Genomic DNA, 26,824 nt, shown 5'->3' with positions numbered 1-26,824 from the left:
TATAATTGACTTTTTGTAACAAAAAAACAAATGCTTTTCTCGAATAAGTAAAAAAAAAAACACAAATAAAAATAGAACACATCACTAGCTCTTTGGCGCAGGCTACAAGTGTCAACGTAATCGTTTTCACCGGGTTTCAAACTTTTCTTTTTTTGATCACACCAAATTGTATACGCCGCATAAATTGTAAAGTGGGATTAAAAACAAAGTTATTCTGCACGAATCTCGTCTTGTCCATTTCAATTCTAATCCGGATCGTCTCGGTCACCGGTAGCACGCGATGTCATCGTAGATTGCTAATATTGTCGCAGTACACGAGCAAATGTTATCCCCGATGAAACTTCTATCATTCACATGTAACGTTTACACACGTTGTTATTAATTCTACAAAGTCTGTCTTGCTGTGAATGAATGGGTGCAGCGTTGTGTTTATACGGTTTATTATCTTATAATATGGGTAATTACGATCATTAATAAGGGATCAATTAGTCGAGGTTGATATGATTTTGTGACATCTTTGAGGCAAATTGCCAATGAACCACGATGCAAAACTCATATATACAAGTTTATATAAGAAGGAAATCTATTCCACCATCTTCTGCGCAAGTACCCATTTTATCTATATAAAACGTGTTTCCTTTTCAATCCCATCAGTTTGACCTAATGTATTAAAAAAAGAACCAAATCAACACAGTGCATAAGTATCATTTTATTCATTTTTATACAAGCAATATCAGCAGAGGACCCATTCGGACATTTATCTCATACAAAGTCATCGTCTCTTTTTCATCCCTTCTGTAGATCATATAACGTTTTGGATCAATGCCTTTGAGAAATACGGGAACTACTAATCACACAGAAAAACAAAATAAGTGACATGGAAGAAGCCCGGACTTTGGTTTTGATTGTCTCGTAGCGGGTTGTCCCAGAGATGATTTGACTTCATGGAATCTTGGAAAACACAACACGCACATTTTGAAAACGCACTTGTAGATAAATAAAACGACTTTATCCATGACTTACGACTGAGATCAAGCGAAAGGATTCCCAAAAGGATCGTCGAAGGCCCCTGTAGAGTTCTGCGCAACAGGAGCAGTCTGCCATAAAAAGGTTGGTTGACAGTAAGGATAAATGTACTGTACATTATTTTCAATATATTATGTGCTGTGATCAAGGTCAACCAGGGCTGCAACAACAAATCGAATATTATAAGTGTTGGCAATGAACTTCATCAATTCGTTGCGTAGCAGTTATCTGCAGCGTGAGATGGCGATCTGAACAGAGCAAGTTAAAGTGCGAATGTGGTATTTAAAGGTACGCTAAATTTAAAAAAATGAGACACAGAAAAAAATACTTCGACTAAAGTCCTCAAAAATGTGGGAGCACTTTGTAAAACGTGCAAGCTTTGCAATCCAAAATAATGAGACAGGACGAACCTCAGCCAGGACCATGTTGACATGCTAATATTTTTGCCATGCAAGTTCTTAAAAAGAGTATTATACCAATACACAAATGTTTCCGTTGAAATCATGTCACTGGGTTCACAGATATGCATTTATTTCCTATTCCAAAAGCTCATGTGCCATAAGCAACAAAAATGCTTTTTTTTATCACTTTATAAAAAAGTATCTTACATATTTGCTCGTGTATATGATACATTTGTATGCATCCAATTTTATTAACACTCCACTTGTTTGTTTGTTTGTACATGATTCAATTGTTTGTTTGTTTGTACATGATTCAAATTGAATCTTTTCTTCCGGCGCCGTCACGAATGGCAGCCACTCCAGCAGCTCCCGTGTTATTTTTGATTGTTCTCAGCTCAGGGATGCTGCTTGAAATGTGAATTTCCCTTCGGGGATGAACAAAGTATCTATCTATCTATCTATCTATCTATCTTATCTTATCTTATTGTTGAAACCCCAGTGTAATAATTGACCACTAGATGGCACTGTATTGTTTAATGCGAACAAAAACCAGTGCCAAAGAGCACAGCATAGCAGCAAGATGCCAGACAAACATGGTGGCGATTTAAGTAGAGATTCCACTATGTAAAAGAAATACACAATTCTCGACCTATGATTTTTAATTATATAAAAAAACAGTATTATTGTTTAAGTATTTTTTTGCTAAGTATTCAAATCAATGTTTTTTTTTTTTTACTGATTGAAAGATTTTTTTTGTACCACTAGGAGGCACTAAATATTACACGGTACCTATAAAGATCTGTTGCGTCATTTGAAGTGTCCTTAAAAATAGAATCTTCTCTCTATTAAGTATGTCTTAACAATGCCCAACTGAGTTTAAAGAGCCTATAGCTAGATAGATTATTCATCCCCATAGGGAAATTCACACACAAATTTAAAAAATATCAGGTGTTCTGGACTTGCAACACATTAGAAAGCAGGAAAGCAGAGGGGGAGTGATTTAATGCTTGTGCTTGAGGCTTTCTTGGAGTGTAACATAAAAATGGTGAAAGGAAGGACTGTTTCAAATACAGTCCAAACGCCATTCCAAATCCCCAAGAGGATGGGGGGGGGGGGGGAACTATGTACATCTAAATAATGCACGTACAGCGGAACCTCGGTTTTCGAACGCCTCTCAGTTCGAACAAATCGGTTCTCGACCAAAAATTGAGAAATTCTTGCTTCGCTTTTCATTCAAAAAAAATAAATAAATCGGAGTTCGAACGCCGGTACGCTAGGGGCGATGCTGAGCGGCGTACGGGTGTAGATTGCCCCCACCCCGTGAAGAACTGTTGTCACGTGAGCGCGCACTTCTTTTTGCTTTCGTTTTTAATATCGGTGAACGGAGTGTTTTAGCCCCTAATTAAGTCTCCGAAGAAGGTTGGTGCAAGCAGCAAAGTTGCTACAGGTGAAAAAAGAAGAGTAGTGCGTACAACTATTGCATTTAAGAAAGAAATGATAGCAAAATATGAAGAAAATGTGCGGGTTTCCCTTCTTTCGAGGGAATAGAGCATGGCTTCTGCAGACCACCACAAAGGTAAGAAATCCTATTCATAAATCTTTTCTTTATCCTTTAACCGCTCACCACTTGCTGTGGAGACCCGGGTGCTAAATGACGTGTAAACGACCTGATTTTTTTTATTTTTACATGTTCATGTTAGCGTAATCTTTCGTACGGAAGATTATGCTAACGCGAACGTACGATTAGCCTGGGTTAGCTTCATGTTTACGTTAGTGGTAAACATTCAGGTTGTTGGAACGGATTAAAACGATTTTACATTACTTTTAATGGGAAAAACGATTTTCGGTGATCGACCAAATCGGTTTTCGAACAGGGTTCTGGAACGGATTATGGTCGAGAACCGAGGTTCCACTGTACCACACAAGCAGCTCAACAGATGCCGCAATGACGGCTTAAGCCAGAAGATGGCGTCAGCAAGTAGATCGTTTTCAAAATCCGACTGTGTGTAATATGTAGTGTCTCCTAATAGTACAAAAAATCTTTCAGGGGAAAAAAAATGTTGATTTAAAAACTTGTTCAAAATAAATGGACTATCATACCAATGTTAGTTTTATAGGTAAAGAAATTATTATTTCTTTTACACAGCAAAATTCACTTAGGTCGCTGCCATGTTTGGCAGGATTCAGTCATGCTGTGCACCGTCGCACTTGCCATCACTCGCACTGGACAACCCAGTGCCATCTAGTGGTCGAATATTACACATTGGGACTTTAAAGTATTTGATACACCTTGATATTTTTATGGTTTACATTACAGAATATGCTGTTGGTTTGTGCATTTATTTCTATCTGTTTAAAACGTAAATATTTCAAAAAGGGAGTTAAACGTTTTTTTAATCCGAGTCATCGATAAATCAAAAAACAAAAATCAACCTATTAGTCAAATTTTTTGAGAATATTTGTTTTTTGCAGCCCTACTGGAGATTTTTGAATCCATATATTTTTGAGCAATCTTTACCATAGGGACCGACGGTGCCCCAAAGGGAGTGACATTGGTGGCTCCAAAAGCTTCGTCAAACTTGTCTATATCGAGGCTTTGTCCCGGTGCAGAGCCGTTTGAGGAAAAAGCATCCAGTAGACCTGGGGGATTGATATTCTGAGGCGGCCCATCTGTACAGGTGAGAAGAACAAGTATGGGTAAATGAAAATGTGAAAATCAGGGGTAGAATCACGCACCTTTGACAGTCGCAGACATTTGATGGATGTCAAAGTCGTCATAGTCTGCGGCCTCTTGAGCCAAGCCCACTTTATCGGAGAAGTACTGGTCGAAAGCCCCCGATTCCGAACCCGGGGCCCCCGCTTGCTCGCCTTTCCTGGCGGGTATGGCGGGCGGCTTGGCCAGCTGGAAGTCCTTGAACATGTCTTTCCCGGTCTTCTTTTCTTTGTCGCCGAGGGGGTCCAAAGCGGTGAAGGCGTTTCTTTCCGCCTTGGGAGGCGCCTCTTTGGTGGGGGGCCGCGGTGGCGGGCGGGATGGACCCTGCTGCTCGCCCAGGCCGGGGAAGGGGCCCTGCTGGAAGGGGTTGGTGGAGACTGGGTGGCCCCAGACCGCAGCTGGAGGTGCCGGCTGGCCCCAGCCGAGATGGGGGGCGCCGAATTGAGGCGGCATTTGTTGACCCCAAGCGTTGGGGGGTATAGGAAGACCGCCAAAGGCGGAGGGTTGTGGGTAGGCCTGCGTGGGGGCACCGTACATGGAGGGGGTAACAGTGGAACTCGCCCACATGCCTGCAGGGGGGATGCTTGTGCTGGCTGGTGGACCTAACTGAAGATCTCCTGGAAAAGGAATATAACCGTTTACAATGCCCACATACGGTGCCTTGCAAAAGTATAATCACCCCATCCCCCCAAAAAATGTTGTCCACTGCCACATTTCAGGCTTCAAACTTAAAGCTAAAACACTGAAAATATCTTCTAAGAATTAACGCGTGACACGCAATCATAAAGTGAAACCAAATTTTCTTGAGTTTATATTATATTTACGACAAAAAATTTGAAAAGTAGGCGTTGCAAAACTGTGGGCTGGCCCCCTGTTCTATCTGCTTAGCCAAATGACTCCAGAAGTGTCCTGAACCTCTGAATGATCCAATGTCGACCTAAATGACTAACAATGACAGAGTGCACCAGTGTGTCAGTAAGTCTCAATCTAATGCACTTGCCCTTTGATGGGTTTAGAGGTCTTTGAAAGAAAACATGACAGAATTATAAGAGACCAGGAAGGTCCGGGATAAGAGTTGTGAAAAAAGTTCAAAGCAGGAATAGAATACGAGAAGACAAATATTATTTGTACTCTGCATAAATCTGCCTCAATATGGAAGAACGACAAGAAGAAAGCCCTTTCAGAAAGACTGAAGCCACACCGGAGACACAAATAACATGTGGAAGAAGGTGCCCTGGACAGATGAGACCAAAATGGAACTTTTTGGGCTTAATGTAAAGCAGTACGTTTGATGCAGTAAACACCTTCCCCACTGTCAAACATGGTGGTGGCAGCATCATGCTCTGGGGTTGCTCTTTTTAGCCGGCAAAGAAAAGATCATTCAAGTTGAAAAATGGAGGGAACCAAACACAGGGCGATTCTGGCAGAAAAATCTGTAGGAGTCTGCAAGAAATCTGAGCATGTGGCGCAGGTTTATCTTCCAACAGGACAACCCAAAACAAACAAAAACCTACAATGAAATGGTCAAAAACTACTAATAAAAATGTGTTAGAATTGCTAAGCCAAAGCGCAGACCTCACTACTCTAAAATATTTGTGGAAAGATCTGGAAAATGCTGTACACAAACAATCCCCATCAAACCTTAAGCAACTTGAGCTGTTTTGTACGGAAGAATGGGAAATTATTTGTTTCAAGAGTGCAAAACAAATCCCAAAAGACTTGTTGCTGCGATCGCAGCAAGACGAGATTGGACAAAGTTTTAACACAAAGGGGATCAATATTTGTCCAATGCTTACTTTTCAAATTTTTGCATCCCTAAGCACAATATTAAATGTTGAATAAATTTGCCTCTTGGTGCCTTACATGTTGTTGATTTTTTTGAAAATTGATTTTTTTCAAGTCTATAAATTTGAAGCCTGGAAAAAGACAACAAGTCAAAAATGTCTTGGGGTGCCAATACACAAACAAGGAAATTTCACTTTGAGGTTCCTACCCAAAGCCGCAATTGAGGACTGGGCGGGGTTGGCTGGCGTATTGTTGAACATGTCGCCGGCAGCTGATGAGGCTTCGGCAGACGCAAACAGTTCAGCGCTGAACAAGTCATTTGCTGTGGACTATTGGGGGACCATAATGAGCACCGAAACAAAAACATGACATATTACACGGCTGAGAGCAGAGGGTGTATTTGCACAGCCGGCAACCTCCTTTTTCCCGGATGTTTAGCACAGATTAGCATTTTAATGACATTTAAAAAAAGGGAAAAAATAACATCACATCCCCCTTACAGAAACTTTTTTTCTCTCAACTTCTTATTTTTATTTTGACGCAAAATGACGAAACAGGTATTATACGATCAGTCGCGTTTCCTTTTTTTCATACATGCCAACTTTGAACATTAATAACACATGTCACCAGAATATTCAGTAATAAACTAACACGTGTTTTTATAAAACTGGAAGTGACAAACTTACTAAAACCAAATTTATAATGCCATTGTTGAAGCAGTTTATTCACGCATAAAATAAAGCAGTCGTAAACTAAAATACTAGCCTTGAGACAAACTTTTTGCTGTACTTTAAATTTGAAAAAGCTGTCAATTCTTAAAAAAAAATCGTAGTCTAATACCTAAAGTGGAAGTGTTTTAGGTAAACGGGACATTAATGAGCTCTTGGGAACCATTTCTCCAGTTTATAGCGAAAGATTTTGCAACTTTGTTTTAATGATTTTGGTTGTTTAAAGCCACAAGACGGCGCCAGAGTGCGGTTAATATAAACTTGATTTGTATAATAAAGCAGTCATTTTATTAGCCATCCATGTGTCTTAACTACGGCCAGGGGGCTATTTTGTGGCCTTACCCAGAATTGACAAAAGCTACTAATTCATTTTAAATAATGTGAAGGTTTTGTTTTTTAAACGGGACAGTGTATAATATTTAGCGCCTCCTAGTGGTACAAAAAATCGTCACACTTCAATAAAAATGATACATTTAACTAAATACTAGGGCTGCACGATTAACCACATTGTAACGTGACAGTGCGGTTGAGTAACCGCATAACAGATATTAGATCTTAACACAAAATGTAATTGCCGGCTTCCCGTGGAAACCCCCAATCCCCCACTCTCTTAAATGTTTATAAATATAAACACCCCAAAACCTACTGCGTACTCTGCTGTAAATTCACCAAAAGGCTGCAGTTGGAAATACAACTTGAAGCTCCCTTATTAGCATGCGTTGCCACTTACCGGTGGAGGTGTGAGCGTTAGCAAAAACAAAGAAGGTTACAGCATTAGAAGTCATTTGTGATTGAGGAAGCTTGTGACAAAAGAAGCATGCATTTGGACGGATGCCCACCATAGCACCCCCCAACCCCCTACCCAAGAGCGGCCCGCATTAAGTAGGGTAAGACGAGCTTTTACTCAATATTCTTGATATCCTGAGCAAAGGCCTTGTTCTAGTTATATGTGGTCCTTGAAGCTGTGCAAATCGCTTGTGATCCAAAGTGGTCCATTTGTACCTATGATCATTTAACACAAAATTGGAATTTCCTGTTGAATAATAATAATGTGCAGAGTTTTGGGCATATAAAAAAAAAACTACGTGTTTAATATGGCAACATTTATGTATTTTATGTCAGCCAGATGCCTTGCTGACTTTATTGCAACTTCTAGGAGCTGTACGGAATTTGGAACTTGGTTACCATCTGCTGCCATGTCCTGACATTCATGATGTACGTGTATTTCTTAAACACGATATAATAAACTCATCTTTCTTGGGATTTGGGTTGACATTTGGACTGCACTTGAAGTAGGCTGTTCTTACTTTCACCATTTTCATGCTATATTGACAAATTTAGAAAAAATAGTAATGCGTATCAAACTGGTAGGCCTTCAAACTAATCAAACAAAATATAGCCCTCAGCTTCAAAAAGGTTGTTTACCCCTGTTCTAAGTTATTTACTAGTGCCCTGTCTCAGGGTATTCGAGTGCTCGATATCAAGAACATGGAATGAATGCTCGAAAGACTTCTTGATGTGATAATTCCCCTGTGCGACCAGTAGTCAAGACCAGCATGCAGCCGCCTCCAGGCATCGTGCATGCACCGAACACCGCCAAAATCGGCAAAGTCACCTTCTGACTCCTCCGACCTCGTCCGGCCTTTGAGTTCTGCGGAGGCGGGTTCAGAACCACAGAGTCCTTGCTCTCTACCCCCGCCGCCAAACGGCCCGCCCCGTTCAAAAAGTCATTGGCGTTCGAGTCAAAGAAGGGGTTTTTGGCCGGCGAGCCTGATCCCGACTCACTGCCTTCCATCATGCCGCCGTGCGTTATCCTGCCCCCTAAAGGCCACTGGCCATTACTGAGTGCATGGATCATGCTCTGACTCGTCAAAGCGTTGCCGTTCAAGGTGTCGCTAACCGACGTCCTAGCAGAGACTGCCGTGCCGACTTCGGGTCGGGACGTTTTGGATAGCGGGTCGTCTCTGAAAGGGTCATTGTCCGGGGTAGGGAAGTAGCCGAATGGCGAGTAGAAGGAATTCTCTGTCTGGGGCGGCGCCCTGTGGTCAGTGGCACAGGAAGTAAAAAGTGTTCCTTTTATGCAATTCTGATTGCTGTCGACTTCAGAGGAAAAGTCCAGCAAGAGAATATCATTAGAGTCCTGGTTCACATGACAGGGGGATGCGGAGATCGGATCAACATGGGGATCAAGAACACATGACAGATGAATCACAAAAGAGAAATGTTTAAAGCTGCTACGTACAAAAAATAAATATATTGGTTAACTCTAGGGCTGCAACCATTAGTCGACGTTGTGGGAAAAAAAAATCAATAGGAGAAACAGTCTACATACGCTGGCCTGCTTACAACCATTGGAATTTTGTAGAACGGTAGATACGAAAACAAATTTGGGGATGTCGAAAAATATCCGGACATTGCTGTAAGTTAGATTTTGAATTGTGTGCACCTTTGTCAGAGTACAGGACATTACGGTAATGTTTCTTTCCGCCACTATTGGGGAGTGGCGCTGTGAGAAGTCACCCAGCATCCACCCCGAAGAAGAAATCCGGCTTCTACTTCCTAGTTCGCGTGCAAACAATTAGTGCTATGTGTACTGAATCTCCAGCACGCTCAGAACTTTGACATTTTCATTGTTTAATATCTCGTGCATCCGTTCAATATGGTTGGTGTAAAGTGTAAAGAAGAGGCGAGCCGTTTCATTTGAAATGAAAGTGGAATAAGAAAGCTTGACCCGGTTGAGAAAATGGTTGGATTGGTTTTTTTTTTCGGCTACTCGAACACGGAGGAGGACCTCTTGAAGCTTACCTTCCAAAAGTAATTTACAGTTAACTTTATTCATCTTTATAGAGCATATTATTTCATGAAATCCAGGTTACTTATACAAGCCTTAAACATACTTGTATAAACCTTAAACATACAAAATATAGCACTGACTGCGAGTCAGCGATCCAATTCTGTGTTTTTTTCTACTGTATTTGCTTTGGGTCCCAAAATTTGCAGTGATACCAAAGGTAGAAGCAAAAAAAAAAAAAAAAAGATTAGTGTTTAAAGGATAAAGGAAGCTGACGAGGAAACTTACCAACAATTTCGACTTACGAACGATTGTCCGGAATCTCGTTCGTAAGTAGGGCAGCGTCTATACAATTATTCCATTGTCTGTGTGCACATTTTTCCGAACAGAGTGGAGCATCTCAGCACCAATATTATGACAGTGTCAACATCAAGTACGCGTACCGACACTTTTCAAGTTTGGGAGCATTTTAGCCTGGATATGGCTAATAAAAAGACTATAGTATCATATCAGTACCTTGGTGGTGCACTAACATTTTAAGAGAACAGTCAGACAGTTGAACGAAACAGAGTCTGACTTGCCTCTGTAAAATTCAAGTAACATTTAAGCCATTACAGTTTTGATGACATGTACATTTTATACGCGTATATAAAATGACTATGTCTGACGGTACCTGACAAAATCATTATAAATTAAATGCATGCAGTCCGAAGAACAAACTTCAGTTGTTAAAACATAAAAACGATTACCGCAAGTTGTTGAAGTACTTTTGTTTCAGACTCTGCAGTTGACCACTGCATGTACTTCCCAAAATGCACACATTTGTTTTATGTTCTACTTCTGCTAATGAGCCTGTTCTTGGTTTACAGGGCTAAAAATGTTTACTTGATTATCATGTATTATTTATTTGCCTCCTTCTAAAAAATGGACAGACATTTACTGATTTATGTCTACTGACCAAGCACTGTGCCCAATTGGTTTTAGATAATTCGATAGGCATTTTGTATAAATCCCCAGTATGTGGAATTAAAGTTGTATTTTCCTTGTGTTTATTGTCATTCGCCACACAAATAAATCAACTCCATGCTAAATTTAAGAAGTGTTATAATCAGATTTTTTGACTAATTGTGCACATAGTCTGACTAGTCGACTATTAAAACATTCACTAGTTGCAGCCCTAGTTAACTCATTTCATTGGTTCTGCTTTTTAATATTCGATAAAACAATTTCTTATGTAACAGCTTTAAATATTGATTGGACTTAACGATCGGATCAACTCAATTCTAAAAAGCAAATTCTTATCTCTTTTTTTACCCGCAATTTGATGGCTTCGGGCAGACAAAATGTTCTTTTTAGAATCGAGTTTGCACAAAAATCATCTTTTTGTGAGTATTACAATGAATATTAATGAATAGCTTGTGTAATAGCCCCCCCCCCAGCCCTAATGATGACCGACAGATATCGCTCACTCACGTTCGGGGCCTGGATGTCCGGTGGGGTTGACATGTCCCCGAACAGGTCCATCTGCTCGACTGGCTATTAGTTATAAGCGTATAAGAATCAATACAATAAATAAACCTCATCATTAACAGTCAAAAACATTGAGTACAGCAATCGCACAATAAGTGACTCCAACTATAATTTGACTTACTTGATGGTTTTTTACCAGTGCAGCAGTACTTCCATTCTAAAATCGAATGTTACAAAGCGATCAATCAAATTGAATTTAAAAAAGTACCGTTTTAAGTATATGGACTTACCTCGACAACAGCGCTGCCATTTTCTCCCTGAAAATAAGCAAAAAAGAAAATGCATGGGATTCTCAAATTCATAAATATAAGATTGTGTTAACAAGCCTATTCCTACGACAGGAATGCAGGCTATACTACTAATAAGTCACAATATATCATTGCAACGTCAAAATATGAGGTTTCATTTTAGGAAAACATGACAAATATAAATACATTGTACTAACCTTTTTTTGAATTTCTGTATTATATACCGCATATGAAAATGAAGCCACAAAATCAATTGTTTCACGATTACCGTATTTTCACGACCATCAGGCGCACCAGAAAGCATTTTTTTTTCCATAAGCTGAACATGCGCCTTATAATACAGTGCGCCTTATATATGGATCAATATTGAGTCCCAAGGTCTGGCAACTGAACCACCACCGACTAGATTTTCCCCCCATAGGCGAAGTAGTCCGCGGTGTTTGCTGAGAAATATATATACACCGGCGTTTAATTTCCTAATTAACATGTCAATCATCATTTGAATCAGTCACTATTGGCTCAAGTTATTCGGAGGTAAAGGAGGCGGGTCCTTTTTATCATTTACAGGCTCGCATAGGCTAAAGTGGGGCAAAACAAAGTCTGCAATTGGCTGAAAAAGATGAATGTTAATCACAAGTTAAGTTGCTCTATAGCATGGAGAAAACATTTTTAACCAGCCTGTATTTGTAAACAAGAATTATGGGGCTAAACAGACAGCTAGCAACAAGCAACGTCTATCGATGCAGATGCTTCTCTGCGGATTTTTCCTTATATTTGTCAGCATTATTGCGTGTTTTGGAGTGTGTAAATATTTAACATGGTTGGATTTACTACACTCATGGATGTAAGAGGACCATGGTTGCGTATTACTATTGAATGTGATGGCTGCAAGACGACTTTGGTGAGCTATATTTTCCCAGTATCTTGTTTCAGACTGATCTTGATGTTTCTGTAATGAGTCTATTTTAAAATTCAATTCAATTCAAAGTGTTTATTGTCATATGCACAGTAAAGAACGTTTCCCTGCACAATTAAATTTTTCATTTGTTGTCCACACAGTTGCCAGCGTAAAATAAAATATATATTAATGGTTGGCATTTCTTGAATCCCAAGAGTTTAACCTTCTTGATATGTGGAATGACGCATTTGAGTGATCGGTGACATCGCACAGACACCATGTCCGTACGTGTCTGACACACGTATTTGTTTCTTTGCGAGCCATTGTAATGTTAAGGGATTAATAAGTTTCACTGAACTATCTGACAGTTTTGTTGACGTTCCCATTGTAGCGCCTTATAGTCCGGTGCGCCTTATGTATGGAAAATATGACCAAAAAAATATTTTTGGGGGATGTGCCCTATAGTCGTGAAAATACAATACTTCCCTAAAAAGTAATTTTTCTACAGAGGATAAAGAATGTCTGCTTGTGAGCCTAGAGACATCCGTCTAAAATAAAAACTGGTCCATTTTTTGTTTTCAAATCACTGGAAAGAAATTGCCGGATTGATAGTATTTTTTTTATTTTTTCATGCAAGTTATATTGTTTTACCAATTATAATATTTTTAGGACCAAAAGAATTAAAATTTGTCAAAAATTTAATATTTGGGAAAAATGAAAGATTTGCATACGTGAAAAAAAGTATTTTCACCCGTAAGTAAAAAATAAAACAATAAAACAATGTGTAATTCCATCGCGATATAGCTTGCTTTAAGGATTGTTAAAAATTTACCAGATTTTTTAAAAAATACTGTCCAATAAAATATTGACAAATAATAAGCGCAGTTATATGGGTTGATATTATTTCCCCCCAAAAAAAACCTCAAAGTTTGGGTGCACATAATACACATTTTACGGGGGTATATTGCTGTATCCGTGCAATGATTGATCAATTAACAGATAGCTGACCAGTATCAAAAAATATTGGATGCAACGGGAATCAAACCAAGGTAGCAGCTGTGAGAGCGCCGAATCTCAACTGATCACTAGTGACAAACAACATACGAAAAGGCATTCAATTTGATCTCATTATCACACTATTCTTTTTCAAAGTCCAGTGACGAATGTTTGAGATAGTAAAGAGCAGAAAGTTGTCCTAAATGATTAATAAACGCAAAAAAGCACAACGAGGGAACAACTCTTTGGTGTATCTGATCATATATTGAAGGACATTATATTACTTTGTAAATTTTTTGTTGGTATTGTGTCTGACGTCGATAAAGGATTTTAATCAAAGTCTGTGTATTTAAGAATGTTTCTCACCTACAAAGCTTAGATGAAGCTGAAAAGGTCAAATGGTTTGCCGATTTTTAATCAAAAATTAGCAGTGCGCGTTATAGACTATTGCGCAATACATAAATAAATACAGTAGTCGTTTTATATGAAGGTCCCTGAACCTATGAGAGTTAAGATTTCTAGTAGAAGAGAAAAAAATTGTCAGGGGGGGATCATTGATAATTCCTACTACAGACTATTACTTTTTCCAAGTCACGGAAAGCAAAAAAAAAAAGATCAAGTTCAGCCTTCTCGTTACCTTCTGGGAGGCCTCAGCCTCTTTCTTCCTCATGTTGAAAATGACTTGGAAGAGGTCCTTCAGGTCTAAAACCAGAGGCTCGGCCTGCCGTGGAACAAAGGCGAAAACGCGTCAGGAACAGTGCGCCGACAGAGGGACGTCACCGGTGCTAAGGGACCTGCTGCGCCGTCTTTATAGCGAAGAACTGATGCTGGCCCTCGGCTCCGCACACGTATCCGAAAGCCCGGTTGTCTGTCACGTCTCTGGCGATGAAGGAGATCTTGTTCACCACATGCTCGTGCTCGATCACCTATATTCAAGAAACATTCTATTGGTAACAATACAGGCAGCAAGGATAGGTATTAGCATTGTGTGTAGCAAAAAAACGAATATAAATACAGTGGACCCCTTGGATAAGGTGTCCCCGTCTTGAGTTTTTAGCCCCTCTTTATCACATTTTCCCAGTATAAAACTAATTATTCCAAGCATTCCAAAATGTATAACATCCAAACTTCACCGTGTTGATGCATATGTAGGGTTACATCTCTAAGATGCCTGCCTGCTATTGGTTGATATCATAAAATGTATCTATTATTGGTTTGCATCACAGATTCATAAAAAAAAAGTTAATATACCTTTGGCTGAACTATCTCCCACAATGTCTGTCCCTCCAGTTCAGAATTTGGAGCGCTTTGTATAGACTGCGAGTCAGCGATCCAATCTTGTGTTTTTTCTACAGTATTTTCTTTGGGTCTCAAAATTTGCAGTGATGCCAAAGGTAAAACCCCCAAAAAAATGATTACCGTTAAAAGGAAGCTGACAAGGATCAAGAAATCAATCGATTGTTGGGACTATTGTTAAAAATAAGGAGGTTCATTAAAGCACGGAGAATCCTTACACGTTTTAAAATCAGTTTCCCTTTAAATCTGTTGTTGCCGTCTACTCCACAGCCTTTGCATCCACCGGCTACCCCACTTGACCAGCTCAAGTCACACAAAAAACTTGATTTTTCCTTTTCATGTATAATCATTCTTAATGTAAAAAGTACAACGCTAAAATTATGAAGGTGCTCTCAGTGTTCCTGAACTTTTGTTTTCATTGATGTGCAAACCCAAACAGTGCCTCACTGTGGTCTGCCTGCAAAAAGACATACACTAAAGAGAAAGCGTCTCATTGGTCGATCAATCATTTTTTGCTTATTTTGGGAAAATGACGTGCGTTTCTAGGCTAGATTTGTGTGTTAATTTTTTTAATTTATCCCAATTGTTAAGGTAGGTTGCGCATGACAGACCACAGCAAGTTGTGCCCCTACAACCCTGGTGGTAGAGGGATCAGTGAACAGTGATAATCATGTAAATGTAATCATTCATAAATACAAGATACTATATTATTTTGTTATTTTAACATTTTATCTGTGGTATCAGGGTTTCAGAACATATTATCTACACAAAACCATATATTTCTATCTCCCACATACAGCAATCTCAATTTCCGATCCACACCTCACAGCAGATTAACATAGTTTTCCAGGGGTCTACTGTACTTGAATGACAAGCTTTATCCTTTGTCAATACATTTAAAAGGACATGGTGGTCGATTTAAAACACTATCAACGACAAAGCAGAAACTGAGTGCCAACAGAAAAAAATGAACAACCAAAATAAGAACCCACTCCTGACTTCTCATCAATGATTTTGATGCCAGACATGGAGATGATGACCCAGATCCGCTGTTTGTGTTTCCCTTGTGAGCGAGCAGCTACCGCCATTCCCTGGAAGGAAACACAACACACATCGAAAACTTCAATAGGTAGGAAAGTAACTTGGGGGGGAAAAAAAAAAAAAAAAAAAAAAAAAAAAAAATCAACTCTCGTAACAAGTTTTAGATTTAAACTAAAACTAGGTAAAGAAGATAGTTAAGGATGCATAAAAGGTACTGATAATTTATGAAACCTGTGCCAGGTAAACTCGTCAAAAGTACCAGTGTTATTTTTTTTAAGGAACAGATATTCTAACAAAACTGCGATCGGCTAGCAACCAGTTCAGGGTATCCCCTGCCCACTGCCAGTAGAAATCTGTGATGGGCTCCAGCACCCCCCGCGACCCTGATGAGGATAAACGGTGCAGAAAATGGATGGATGGCTATTCAAAGGAAAGACACTTAAGGAAATATCGTCAATGTGATATAAAAAAAGCGTTTAACTCGAATTCAATCCCAACTTTCTTCTGTCCTCATTATGTATACACTAATGATGCATGGCACAACGCTGCCCCTAGGAGGCCAAAACATGCACAAACAGACAAAAGCTTAATTAGTCTTCACCCTTTTACAAAATGAGAGCTACTTTTTGTTAACAGTTAGCACAAAGGGTACACAGTTTTATGCATTTCTAAAATAACAACTTATCAAGTTATTACTGTACTGTTACCATGTTTCACAGTTCTCTAACTGCCTGAGTCGCATAGGCACCACTTCCTGTTTTGTGTCTTTAACTACAACCTGGCTGCGCCCATCCCTCTTCAGGCCAGTTTTTTGGATAAGGGGTTTTCTCCCCCACAAGAAACCTTTAGCAGGAGAAGCCTCCTGATCTTACTAAAATACAGCACCTTCATCATCAGGTTTCTGTTTTTCGGTGTATAGAGTCATCCCGGTCTTCAGAGATGAGCACTGACGGGCAGCTGGTTGTGACAATACTAATACTAAATCCTAAATCTTCAAGGTTTAACTGTTCCCAAATTCACACAGTACACTGTTATTAACAGTGTAATTAGTGAGGTTAAAATAGACTCAACAACTTTAAGAATCCTTTTACTAGAAAATCACAATGACCCCAACATTGGAAAGCTATTTTCAAAACAGGCACTCCGACATCTCAGTTCTCATTAAGGGCACCACAATGTCTTGGTGTGATAAATTAATATTTTTTTAATAAAATTACTTTATCAGCATAATTTTACGTGTTGTACAAATGCAAGATAAGGACCCAATTTTTAATTTGTATGATTTCCATTTATATATATTTTTTAAATGATCTGATTTCAGTTGATCTGATCTTTAAATTATTTTTAAAAAATCTTTGTCAAAGTATTTCTTTACATATCGCCTCAGTATCGATTTATTTTAATCTGTAGTTCTGTCGTTTATATGAATTAAAAAATAATTGAAAATAAGATTATTCAAAGTATTTGTCTTTTTTCTTTTCTGGCAGAATTGAAACAGCATCAACTATCCGTTTTAGGTATTGATCCAGAGTTTGAAATGTCAGTATTATAACAACCCTAGTGCTAAGTTCAGTCACCTTTAGCTTCATCATGGAGTCCTGGCACATCTTATCTCCTCGTGCTTCAGCTACATCGTCGATTCCGATCAGTTTGGCTTTGTACCTCACGCCGTCCCCTTGAAACCTGGCCAACAGGTACTCGTCTGTTTTCTCCGGAACTGAAGGAGAGAATTGTAATGACATTTTGGGACAAGAGATAGTTTTGTTGTGATACTATGCAGCTTCATGGAACTAGAAGACACACTCAGTGTTTCCCATACATAAGATGCGGGCGGGCTGCCAGGGTTTAATTGGTCCCGCCAGAGTCTTAACTTGTATTATTAATATATTTTCTGAATCTATATATAAATGCAAAGTTATTCAAAATAACTTTTTCAACTTCTCATTATGATTGCTAACGCCATGGAATTTTGATCAGTCAGGCCCTCCCCGCCAGTAATGACATTCGGTTGTTGCAGCATTAGTCCCACTCCACCTGACATTAGACGGCAGGGTAAAATACGACATCGTTGAAAGTCCCGTTTTCCCCCAAGTTAAACATTTTTCAAATCCCGGCGACCAGAAAAAGGTTTAGCGGAAACCGTTCTGCGCAAGATACCTGCCCAGGGCCTCGTCGCACTCCCAGCGTTTTAGACATAACACGGCGGTGGCAATTCAAGAAATTTAAAAAAAATAAAAATAAAATCGCTCCGGGGAGGAAAATGCTTTGGTGGCCCTAAATGTAGCTTAAATATTGCATTAGAATAAGCTGATGTAAAACATTGAAGAACAACCGGCATCATGTCATGGCAGCAACCACAAAAGCAGCGGTACTAATTTTTAATACAGACGCTGCCCTAGTTACGGATGAGATGGAACGATCGTTTGCTTCAGTGCTATATTTTGTATGTTTAAGGCTTGTATAAATAACCTGTATTTTTTGGTACTAAAACATTTCATAAAATAATGTGCTCGATAAAGTTGAATTTAACTTTTGGAAGATGCGCTTCAAAAGTTAGGCGACTTCCTCCTACGTGGTAGAAAGTGGCCGAAAAATGTGTTCCGACCATTTTCTCAACCGCATCAAGCTTTCTTATTCCACTTTCATTTGAAAAGAAACGGCTCGCCTCTTCACATCAACCATATTGAATGGATGCATGAGCTATTAAACAATAAAAACGTTTCTAGCGTGCTGGAGATGGTACAGACAGACAGTATAGAATGTTTACACAGGAACTAGGAAGAGGAAGCAGATTTTTTTTACTTCCAGGTGAACTCTCCGGTAGCGGCGGAAAGAAGTACTGCAGTAATATCCTGTACTCGGAAAAAGGTGCACAATACAAAATTTAACTTACAGCAATGTCCGTATATTTTTCGACATCCCGAAAAAAATGTTCATATCTACCGTTTTACGTCAGTCGAATGGTCGTGAGTAGAATGCACCAAAAGGCATTTGAATTTGAAATGTGCAAAATTGTCCTAAGGGCGAACATTCCCCTGGACTGTCCACCCACAAGGGTCTTCTATCGGAAACGCAGCACAGTTGATGGAATTTCCTTGACCTAGGGTTTTCTGAAATCTAGTCTAGAGTATTACATAAATTTCAGTTTACATGCGTGTTTGTGCGAATGGGGCTCATAGGCTCTGAAAACAACTGGCCCAATTTTCATGAAAGTGTATGCTATATAGTACTTTGGGCCTCTGGGGTTGTTTTAAGCTAGGTTTCATGACAAGTTGCCACCAATAAATACCAACAAAATCATTAAAAATCTTCCTTTGTGTACAAGCGTCTCTAGAGCTGCTCTTTGGCACTCCCTAGTGGCTCCCTGGCGTTTTTTTCAACAAACCACGACACAAACAACTTTGCTTAAGTACAAATCTCGGCCATCATGCTTGTTAATAGTATTGAATGTCACCTTTCTTCTTCTCCTTCCTGAATGGGACTTTAGATGCTAAGGTAGCAGGTGAGGCAGGAGGAGAGTTCGCTGTTGACGCTGCTGGTGGCGACGCCGCAGCCGGTTCGGCGGCGGAATTTGGCACGTTAGCCTCCACCATGGCAGACATAATTTGTGTGGGACTCTCACTGAGAGAAGGCGGGCCGGTCGATGGCTTTTGCGAAAGACTGCTCAGCAGGCGGGTCCGCGCTTAGCATCTGCGCATGCTTTACGTGGGTATCTGCAAAAATTCACACAATAATGGCATTAAACAAACTATAATAATAATAATACATTGAGTCATTAGCGATAAAAATGGCGAGCACTTTGATACTTTTTGTGATTAAGGGCAATACAAATAAACATGATTTGACTTAGAAACTGCAACGGTCATTTTTCCCCCAAAAAACTCAAGCCAAATTCACTAAAAAGTTGAAGATACTATAGTTGAGCATAGCTCTAAGAATATAATTGACAAAACTTAGATGACATGTACGGAATTCAGAACTTTTTTTACTCGCTGTCGCCATCTCCTGGCTTGCGTCATCATTGCAGCCTCTGTCAAGCTTAAGATGCATGTGGAAGTACATGCATTTCATAGATGCACTCGAATAAACTTCCTTTTTCATTTTTCTTGGAGTTTGGTTTCACGTTTGGATTTTACTTGAAACAGGCTTTTTCTTACTTTCACCATTTTCATATTGTTCCATTTTGTACTAGCAAATGGCAACAAAAAACGCAGGGATGATCATGGAGTCACTCTCCAGCATTTCGCATCCCCCCTTACCCATTCATCTTACCTAATGCGTTCCACCCGATGAGCTTTGCTAAAATTAAGAAAAGCAGATAGGCACGATGGGGAAAAAAACAAAGGGCTCTTTGAACTCAGTTGGGCATTGTTAACACATACTTAATAATTTACACTTTAAGGACTTCAAACGAGGAATTCATATCTACCAACACGACCGCTTCACACATCAGACTACTGCTTTTCTCCCCTTAAAACGCAGACCATTTTTTAAAGAAAATTCTACCACTTTTTCAAATTCAAACGAATAAAAACTCAAGACCAGTTTTTTCTTTTCTACAGCTGCTTCATTTTGAAGCAAGACTGTGTGAATAAACCACTGTTACAATCGCATTAGATTTCCATTTTGGTCAAGGTTTGCCACTTAGGGTTTTAAACAAGCACAGGTGAGATGTTTGTTTATTCAATATTCTTGAGATGAGTGAACGATTACATCTTATGTTTTTACGTCATAAAGTTGGCATGTATGGTAAATTATAAGAATATATAAAGTTGCAGTCCTTCACTGACGTCGGATAAGATTGGTCCAAATATTTACAGCTAGACTCCCGAACAGCAGACAGTAAACTTTTACAACCTTCACAGGAGCGAAGGCATGTGACCCATAAAAGTCTTGTCCTCCAAGGTGGCAAAACAAGGCCAGGTGACAGCTTTAAAAAAAAAAAAAAAAAAAAAAAAAAAAAAAAAAAAAAAAACAGAAGCCAATAAGACTTTGCTTCTGTAGTTTTAGCCTCTCTGACCATCTATAGATTCAAAAACATCTCTAAAAACGGTCATTGTGTATTATTTAGCACCACCTAGAAAGGATGGACCAATATGGGTTGTTATTCAGAGCCCAAAACTAATATTAAGAGGAGTCAAATAAACAATATTTAAAGAATGTATTTACTGTAAAAGCTTAAAAATTGGCGTAAAATTTTTCAAAAATGCTAAAAGAATAATTGTGATAATAATAAAAAAAAAACTAATAGCTCTCTGAAACCGATTACAGTAAATGTACTAGAATTTCCACACAATAACATGACTAATATTTTACTTAAACCAAAAAGTAACAGTGCAGGAAATAAAATTAGGCTTAGGAGCAACTCGTATAAAAATGAATTTAAAATCTTAAATAGCTCTGATTTTTTTAGTACAATAAATAGAAATGTAAATACAACCAACATGACTTACTGGATATTAACTTAAAACATAAAATGCATTCGAATTTCTAAGGAGCCAGACTAACGAACGAATAGTACGGCAATAGCTAATCACTCTGCCTTACACTTTAGCATGCTTTTGTGCTTTCAACCACAAACAAACACGCTTGATTCACCAACTAATGTTATGATAAAAGCTAATATATCAGTCTCCACCTGAACATGAGGCCCTAGAACAAGTTAACAACACTTTTTAAGCTATCTCTTAAGCACAGACATGTTTTTCTACCGCAGACTTTAAAAATCTTAATATGAGCAGTATTGATTCACAAGCATATTGGGACTCAGGAGTTAGCAGAGCTGCTGTATACGCCTTTCTTACATTATTCTCCTGCTTCAGTGGCTCTGCTACGAGTTGCTTATCCAAATCAGAAGGCGCAGGGAGAGTAGCTGAGACAGACGGCAAGGGAGAAGGAGAGAGAGAGAGGCTCGGCTGACTCTGAACCTAAATAACCCAGTTTTAATTAGATGTAATCAGTCAGTTTATAAATAAGAATACAGATACCAGTCAAAATTCCAAAATCAATAATCGGTCGAACCCCCTCCTTCAAGTAGTAAAAAAATAAAATCTTACTTCATTTTAAATAAACTATTGGTTTGAATAGTGGGGGAAAAAATACATGAATCATTGTATGAAACCTCATTTTTTAAATACTGATAGGTCAAGAATTTTTGTGTTTGCTCTTCCAAAGAGAAAAAACAGTTATAAAGAAGACTCTCCTCTTTATTCAATTATTGAAGTTATGAAGAGTTGGAAAAATAGTGCAGAAAACAACAGAATATTCTATGATATAAAACAATAAAAAAATCCAAGTGTCGATTAACATGACAATAAATAAAAAGGAATACAAATGTATATACCTGCAAAAACATAAGATACTCTTTCTACCACCTTATCCAAAGATCAGATCATCTTTTGACTTTTCATTAAAAAAAAAAAAAAGTGCAATGCATTTAATTTTATGTGCAGGAATTTTATTTTCTAGAATATATAAAACGTGCGAATTAGTTTTGGGTTTTTTTGTTAAATCTTTGAATATGATAAACATTTCCAATATGAAAAGGATATATACTATGCTTAAGAATCTCCCCCTTGTGTAGAGTTAAACATGTCAATATTAATATTTTTATTTTTACTTTATTGTATTGACTCTTTTTTTACCTCTGCGGCACTCTGTTCCCATGAAAATAGTTTACTGTGTTTCATGAAACAGTTTAACACTGCAAAGTTGAAACTTTCATTCAATTGTTGTAGGCAATGATGCAATGTTCAATGAAACAAATAAAATAAAAAAAAGATTCTGAAAAATATATGATAACTTTCATAAAAACTGTCTTGGCGCCCTCTACCGGACCAATGTGGAACTACAAAGTAGTATACAAAAGAATTCTATACAAGTATTTTTCATTGATTTAACCTACTTAGTGTCCCATTAATCACATGATACAACGAATTGATGATCTTACGTGTTGCCAACACTTAATATTCAATTTTAACGATAGTTGTTGAAGCCCTAACTGAAACCAGCCTGGAATCATTTCTGCAGTATAAGTTGCATTGTTGGGGATTCACCATTTGTCCACATAAATACCCAACAGCACAAAACAACAACACACACTCTCAACTGACCTCTCTGAAAAATTCCAGAACACGATGCTAACACCTAGCATGGCTAAAAGCAGTGCAAAGGTTGGGCACGGGCAAAGATCGAGCAATGAATTTGTCCAACACTGGAAGTGTAAAAGATCTTGTGATGTAGCTGCGAAGCATCAGCTGATGGGATTCAAGAGTCAAGCCAACGGATAGTAAAAACAAACTGGTGTGAGATAACGCAGGAACAGTCAGAAATTTATACGACGTTTGCATATTTTGTTCCAGGAAACTATGTTAACACTTGGAATGATTAACACTTATGTGATGAAGGACACTTTGATATTGGTATCGGATCAAGGACAGTCAACCCCCTTTTTGTTAGCCTATCTATTAATTTCACTTCATGTAGTTAGCATTACACTAGCAGCCCTTTTTTTTTTTTAACTGAACTAAACTTAAGCGGTCTCTTCGAGCACATTTAGGCCTGGAGTAGAGCTGCACGATTAACCGAAATCGAAATGATATCGCGGAGTGACGTAATATCATTGTGTAATCGCAAGACAATGCGTTTTTTTTTTCCCAAAAGATTCATAGTTAGTTGTTTGAGTGATGGAGTGTTTGGCCAACTTGAACAGCGCTATTATAATAAACAAATGCCTTGGTGTTTTCGCTCGCTGGATTTATTCATCCTCTCCCTGTTTGGGTTAATTGGTTAGTTAACATGTTTATGTGTAGTTGATTGGATGATAAACATGTTTTTATTCCACTAGTGCACTCCTACAATCCTTGGAGGGGTGGGGGGGCATGCAATCCCTATTGTGTTATCTTTCAATCTACAGTGAACTTTTAGCCATGGGCGTAACCAACCTGTTTTTTGGGGGGGCTCAAGCACCCCCAAATTCAACCCATGCACCCCCTCAAAATAATAGCATTTTGAAAACTCCTTTTTCCTTAAGAACAGGATAAGATTAAATATGATTCAAACGCTAGATAAAAAAAAAGGAAAACAAACAAAAATGTAAACAACGCAGCGTCGGAAATACTCCACTGCCTTGAAAGCTAGGGTCCGGTTGAAACTAGGCCAAATCATGTTTTCCAGAAAACTTCTGATTAAAAACATTCCACAGTTTTTGATTTGAGACACAAAAAATGATCTACAAAACTATGAAGAAATAAGTTGAAACTATAAATAAAATTAAAGTATAAATCTAATTTACATGAGCTTTGCTTACATTGAAGGGACAAAGTGTATTATTTGACCACTAGATGTTGCTGTATTGTTTACTGCAACCATAAACGAGTGCAAAAAAGAATATTACAAATATTAAAATAATATTTAACTTTTCAGGGACACCTTAAACGACCCACCCCACATTTGAATTAAACAATAAGAATTTGAATATATAAGAAAGGTCAAAATTACTTGACAATTCTAGTATGTTTCACTATTATCACCTTGAAATAATTTTGCTTTCCTTGGAGAGGGATGGGTGCCACCAGGCTGTACTTGCCCAAGACACACCACAAAAAATGGTGCCCCTACGACTCATGTGGTTAAAGGATCCAACCATTCACTCTTAAAGGTATGAGGCGTTTTACAAGTTGTGGGTCCATTGCAAGTAATGGAGTAAGATTTTTGTGTTGTTCTTGGTCTTTTTTCTGAAAGTTTGTCATTTTCTCTTATATCATATGCCAAACTCGTGGCCTGCCATATCTTTTTATGTGGCCCTCCAGACATTGTGAGAGAAGCACAAGAGAAATAAGAGTCCCAGTGACACGCTGTTTTATATATGTCCACTGGATGGCACCAAATTCTCGCTAAGTACCCACTGTAGCTGTATTTGCAGACTACCATTAATAAGCCAGAGAACCTTGAAAAAACCCACCACAATGTTATTTTGGTGGGTCGATCCCTTAACCACTAGGATCATAGGGGCACCATTTTCTGTTGTGTGTCTTGGGCAAGTACAGCCTGGTAGTGCCCATCCCTCTCCAGGCCAATTTGCTTGAGATAAAACTCACGCAAGTGCTGTTAAAGGCAATATGACAAAAACAATTGGGAAAACAAAATAGCACCTGGGTGTCTTTTCAGAAGTTTAAAGCAGCTTTAGCTTCTTTACATCATAGATATGAGACCTAACTGCAAATTACCCATATTCAGGTACACATTTTCATTAGGAAATAAAAATCTATCATTTAAATCCGTGTTTGTATGTCATTTTTTGTCACTTTCCAATCTGCATGAGTTTCCCTGAGTTAAATCAATTGTAGTGGAAATTAATTGTTGCTAAATACTACATGAGATTAAATCGTATTAAACATATTGAGGAAAAAACTCATTTGTTTTATAATCAAATCTTAAATCCCTGGATCATAATTTCATTGTGAGCCTCTAAAATGACCCCCAGAACTCCAGCTAAGGCACAATTTTTATAACAATTATTTACTAGTTTGTTTCCCGTAAGAATGATTTGTTTTGTTACCATGTGGCCCTCGAGCTAAAATGAGTTGGACACCGCTATGCTAATGGTTTTCTCCAAAAGTAGCATTGTTAATTTGCTGGTAATTTTCCGTTAGCAGCTCAGTTTGATATCTGATCAAATCGTGCAACTTTTGGAGCTTTCGTGGCTCTTTGAGTCAGAAAGGTTCCTGACCCCTGCTTTTATCGTATCTACAGGGTTGGGTAGGGTTACTTTAACTGGATTACTTACGATTACTTTTGGATTACTCCAATACCAAATATGCTAATAAAAGACAAAATAAACTAAATATGAATAAAATTGTGACTCACAATACGTGGTAAGCTTTCTTTCCTGGCTTTGATCTCCGGCAGGACTAACATAAAATGCGACAGAAACAAAATGACAATAAATCCAAACAGCTTGCCAACATCATTTTTGCTGTTCCATGTATTCCATTACTCCCCAAGCCTGCACAAAATTTAGTCATTTTATTCATATTTAGTTTATTTTGTCTTTTATTAGCATATTTGGTATTGGAGTAATCCAAAAGTAATTGAAAGTAATCAAGTTAAAGTAACCCTACCGAACCCTGCGTATCTGATGGAACAATTAACATGAATTGGAATGGAAACATCTCTCAAAATCTTGTTTGATTGGATATGGAACTAAGGAAGGTTCTCTGTGTGTGCGCCCAACTTACATGATTGCAAACGCAAACTTAAAAGTCAGCTGTTCCTCACCAATTACAGTCCAAGGATCACACTTTAACAACGAGTTTAGGTCGACTATCGAACGTCAGCAGAATGAGCCTGGAAGGAGAAGGGGAGGAAAGAAGAGGGCGGGGAGAAATGTCACAATCCTGGGGCCGTCAGGAAACGTAAAGCGCTGCACATCTGGAGGAAATCAAGCAGTGAGTCAGCTTGCGAGTGAATGAGATGTGGTGAAACGAGGGCCAGAACGCAAAACACACGAACACGGGCCGTGCATGCCAACATGGGCCTCCAGTGCACAATGACTAGAAGGAGGAGAAGGAGAAGCAGTTGCGTGGCCTTAAAAGTCATTTTTAGACTATTTGCCTGCAAAGTCAGTTGATTTCCCCCGCATTGCAATATAGAGTGGATTACAATGAAAACACAGAAATTAAGGAGAAATGTGTTCACACACCCCAAAAATAGAAAATACACCTTGTTCAATATTCAAACATTCATGGATGGGAAATATTGGCATGACGCACACGCGTGCGCCCAAAGGTAGGAAAAACAACTCGAGACTCACCGTGATTTCTCGGAAGCGACAGAAATGACTGTAAATCGGCGTGCAGCGGAGGTTTTCTCTCCGTCTCTCTCCGTGAAAGTGGAGCACAGGAGCGCTTGGCACTGTGGCCGTGCCGCAAACTTGCAAACACACTTGAAGCTTTTCCTGTCTGCTGTCTTGCCTGCAAGCGAACGCCGATTGTGGAGAAGGGAAGTGGGCGGGGCTTGCCTGCAGCAACAGCTCGCAGGCCTTCCTAATAATAAATCACGCCTGAGGCACCGTTTCATTCCTTGTTTAACTTTTGGAACGGATCCCCCTCATTCTTGCGTGTCACGGTGGAGAATTTAATGTTTTAAAGTGTGTGGAGTTCACTTTCACCTATTTATTTTAAGTGTGAAAGATATACAGCAAAACTAGAACAAGAAAACGTATTGTTACTTTAAAACCAGGGTAGGGTTACTTTAACTGGATTACTTTCAATTACTTTTGGATTACTCCGATACCAAATATGCTAATAAAAGACAAAAGAAACTAAATATGAATAAAATGATGACTCACAACACGTGGTAAGCTTTCTCT

The 26,824-nt window shown here is 38.7% G+C and overlaps 1 protein-coding gene across 3 annotated transcripts; it reads right to left on the bottom strand.

Moving 5' to 3' along the window:
- Positions 1-689: 689 nt before the first annotated feature.
- On the bottom strand, positions 690-26,478 carry dab2 (DAB adaptor protein 2). Of its 3 annotated transcripts, XM_088356151.1 has the most exons (16): positions 26,267-26,478; positions 25,692-25,800; positions 18,908-19,166; positions 17,031-17,170; positions 15,405-15,503; positions 13,911-14,042; positions 13,754-13,837; positions 11,205-11,231; positions 11,096-11,131; positions 10,918-10,980; positions 8,269-8,793; positions 6,134-6,254; positions 4,164-4,757; positions 3,946-4,097; positions 1,024-1,097; positions 690-951 (listed from the first exon to the last, which is right to left on the bottom strand). In XM_088356151.1, exons 3-15 carry the CDS (start codon positions 19,053-19,055, stop codon positions 1,032-1,034), a joined length of 2,187 nt encoding a protein of 728 aa, XP_088212277.1. In that variant the 5' UTR covers positions 19,056-19,166; positions 25,692-25,800; positions 26,267-26,478; the 3' UTR covers positions 690-951; positions 1,024-1,031. The 3 variants fall into 3 exon arrangements, with proteins under 3 accessions (XP_088212277.1, XP_088212276.1, XP_088212278.1); XM_088356150.1 differs by lacking the exon at positions 25,692-25,800; XM_088356152.1 differs by lacking the exons at positions 8,269-8,793; positions 25,692-25,800.
- Positions 26,479-26,824: the final 346 nt, after the last annotated feature.

The sequence above is a fragment of the Urocampus carinirostris genome, chromosome 16 (genome assembly GCF_059441175.1).
Source record: "Urocampus carinirostris isolate Australia breed hairy pipefish chromosome 16, RoL_Ucar_1.0, whole genome shotgun sequence".
Classification (NCBI taxonomy): Eukaryota; Metazoa; Chordata; class Actinopteri; order Syngnathiformes; family Syngnathidae; genus Urocampus; species Urocampus carinirostris.
Note: the sequence above shows the minus strand (reverse complement) of the source record. Positions and strands in the feature narration are given on the sequence as shown.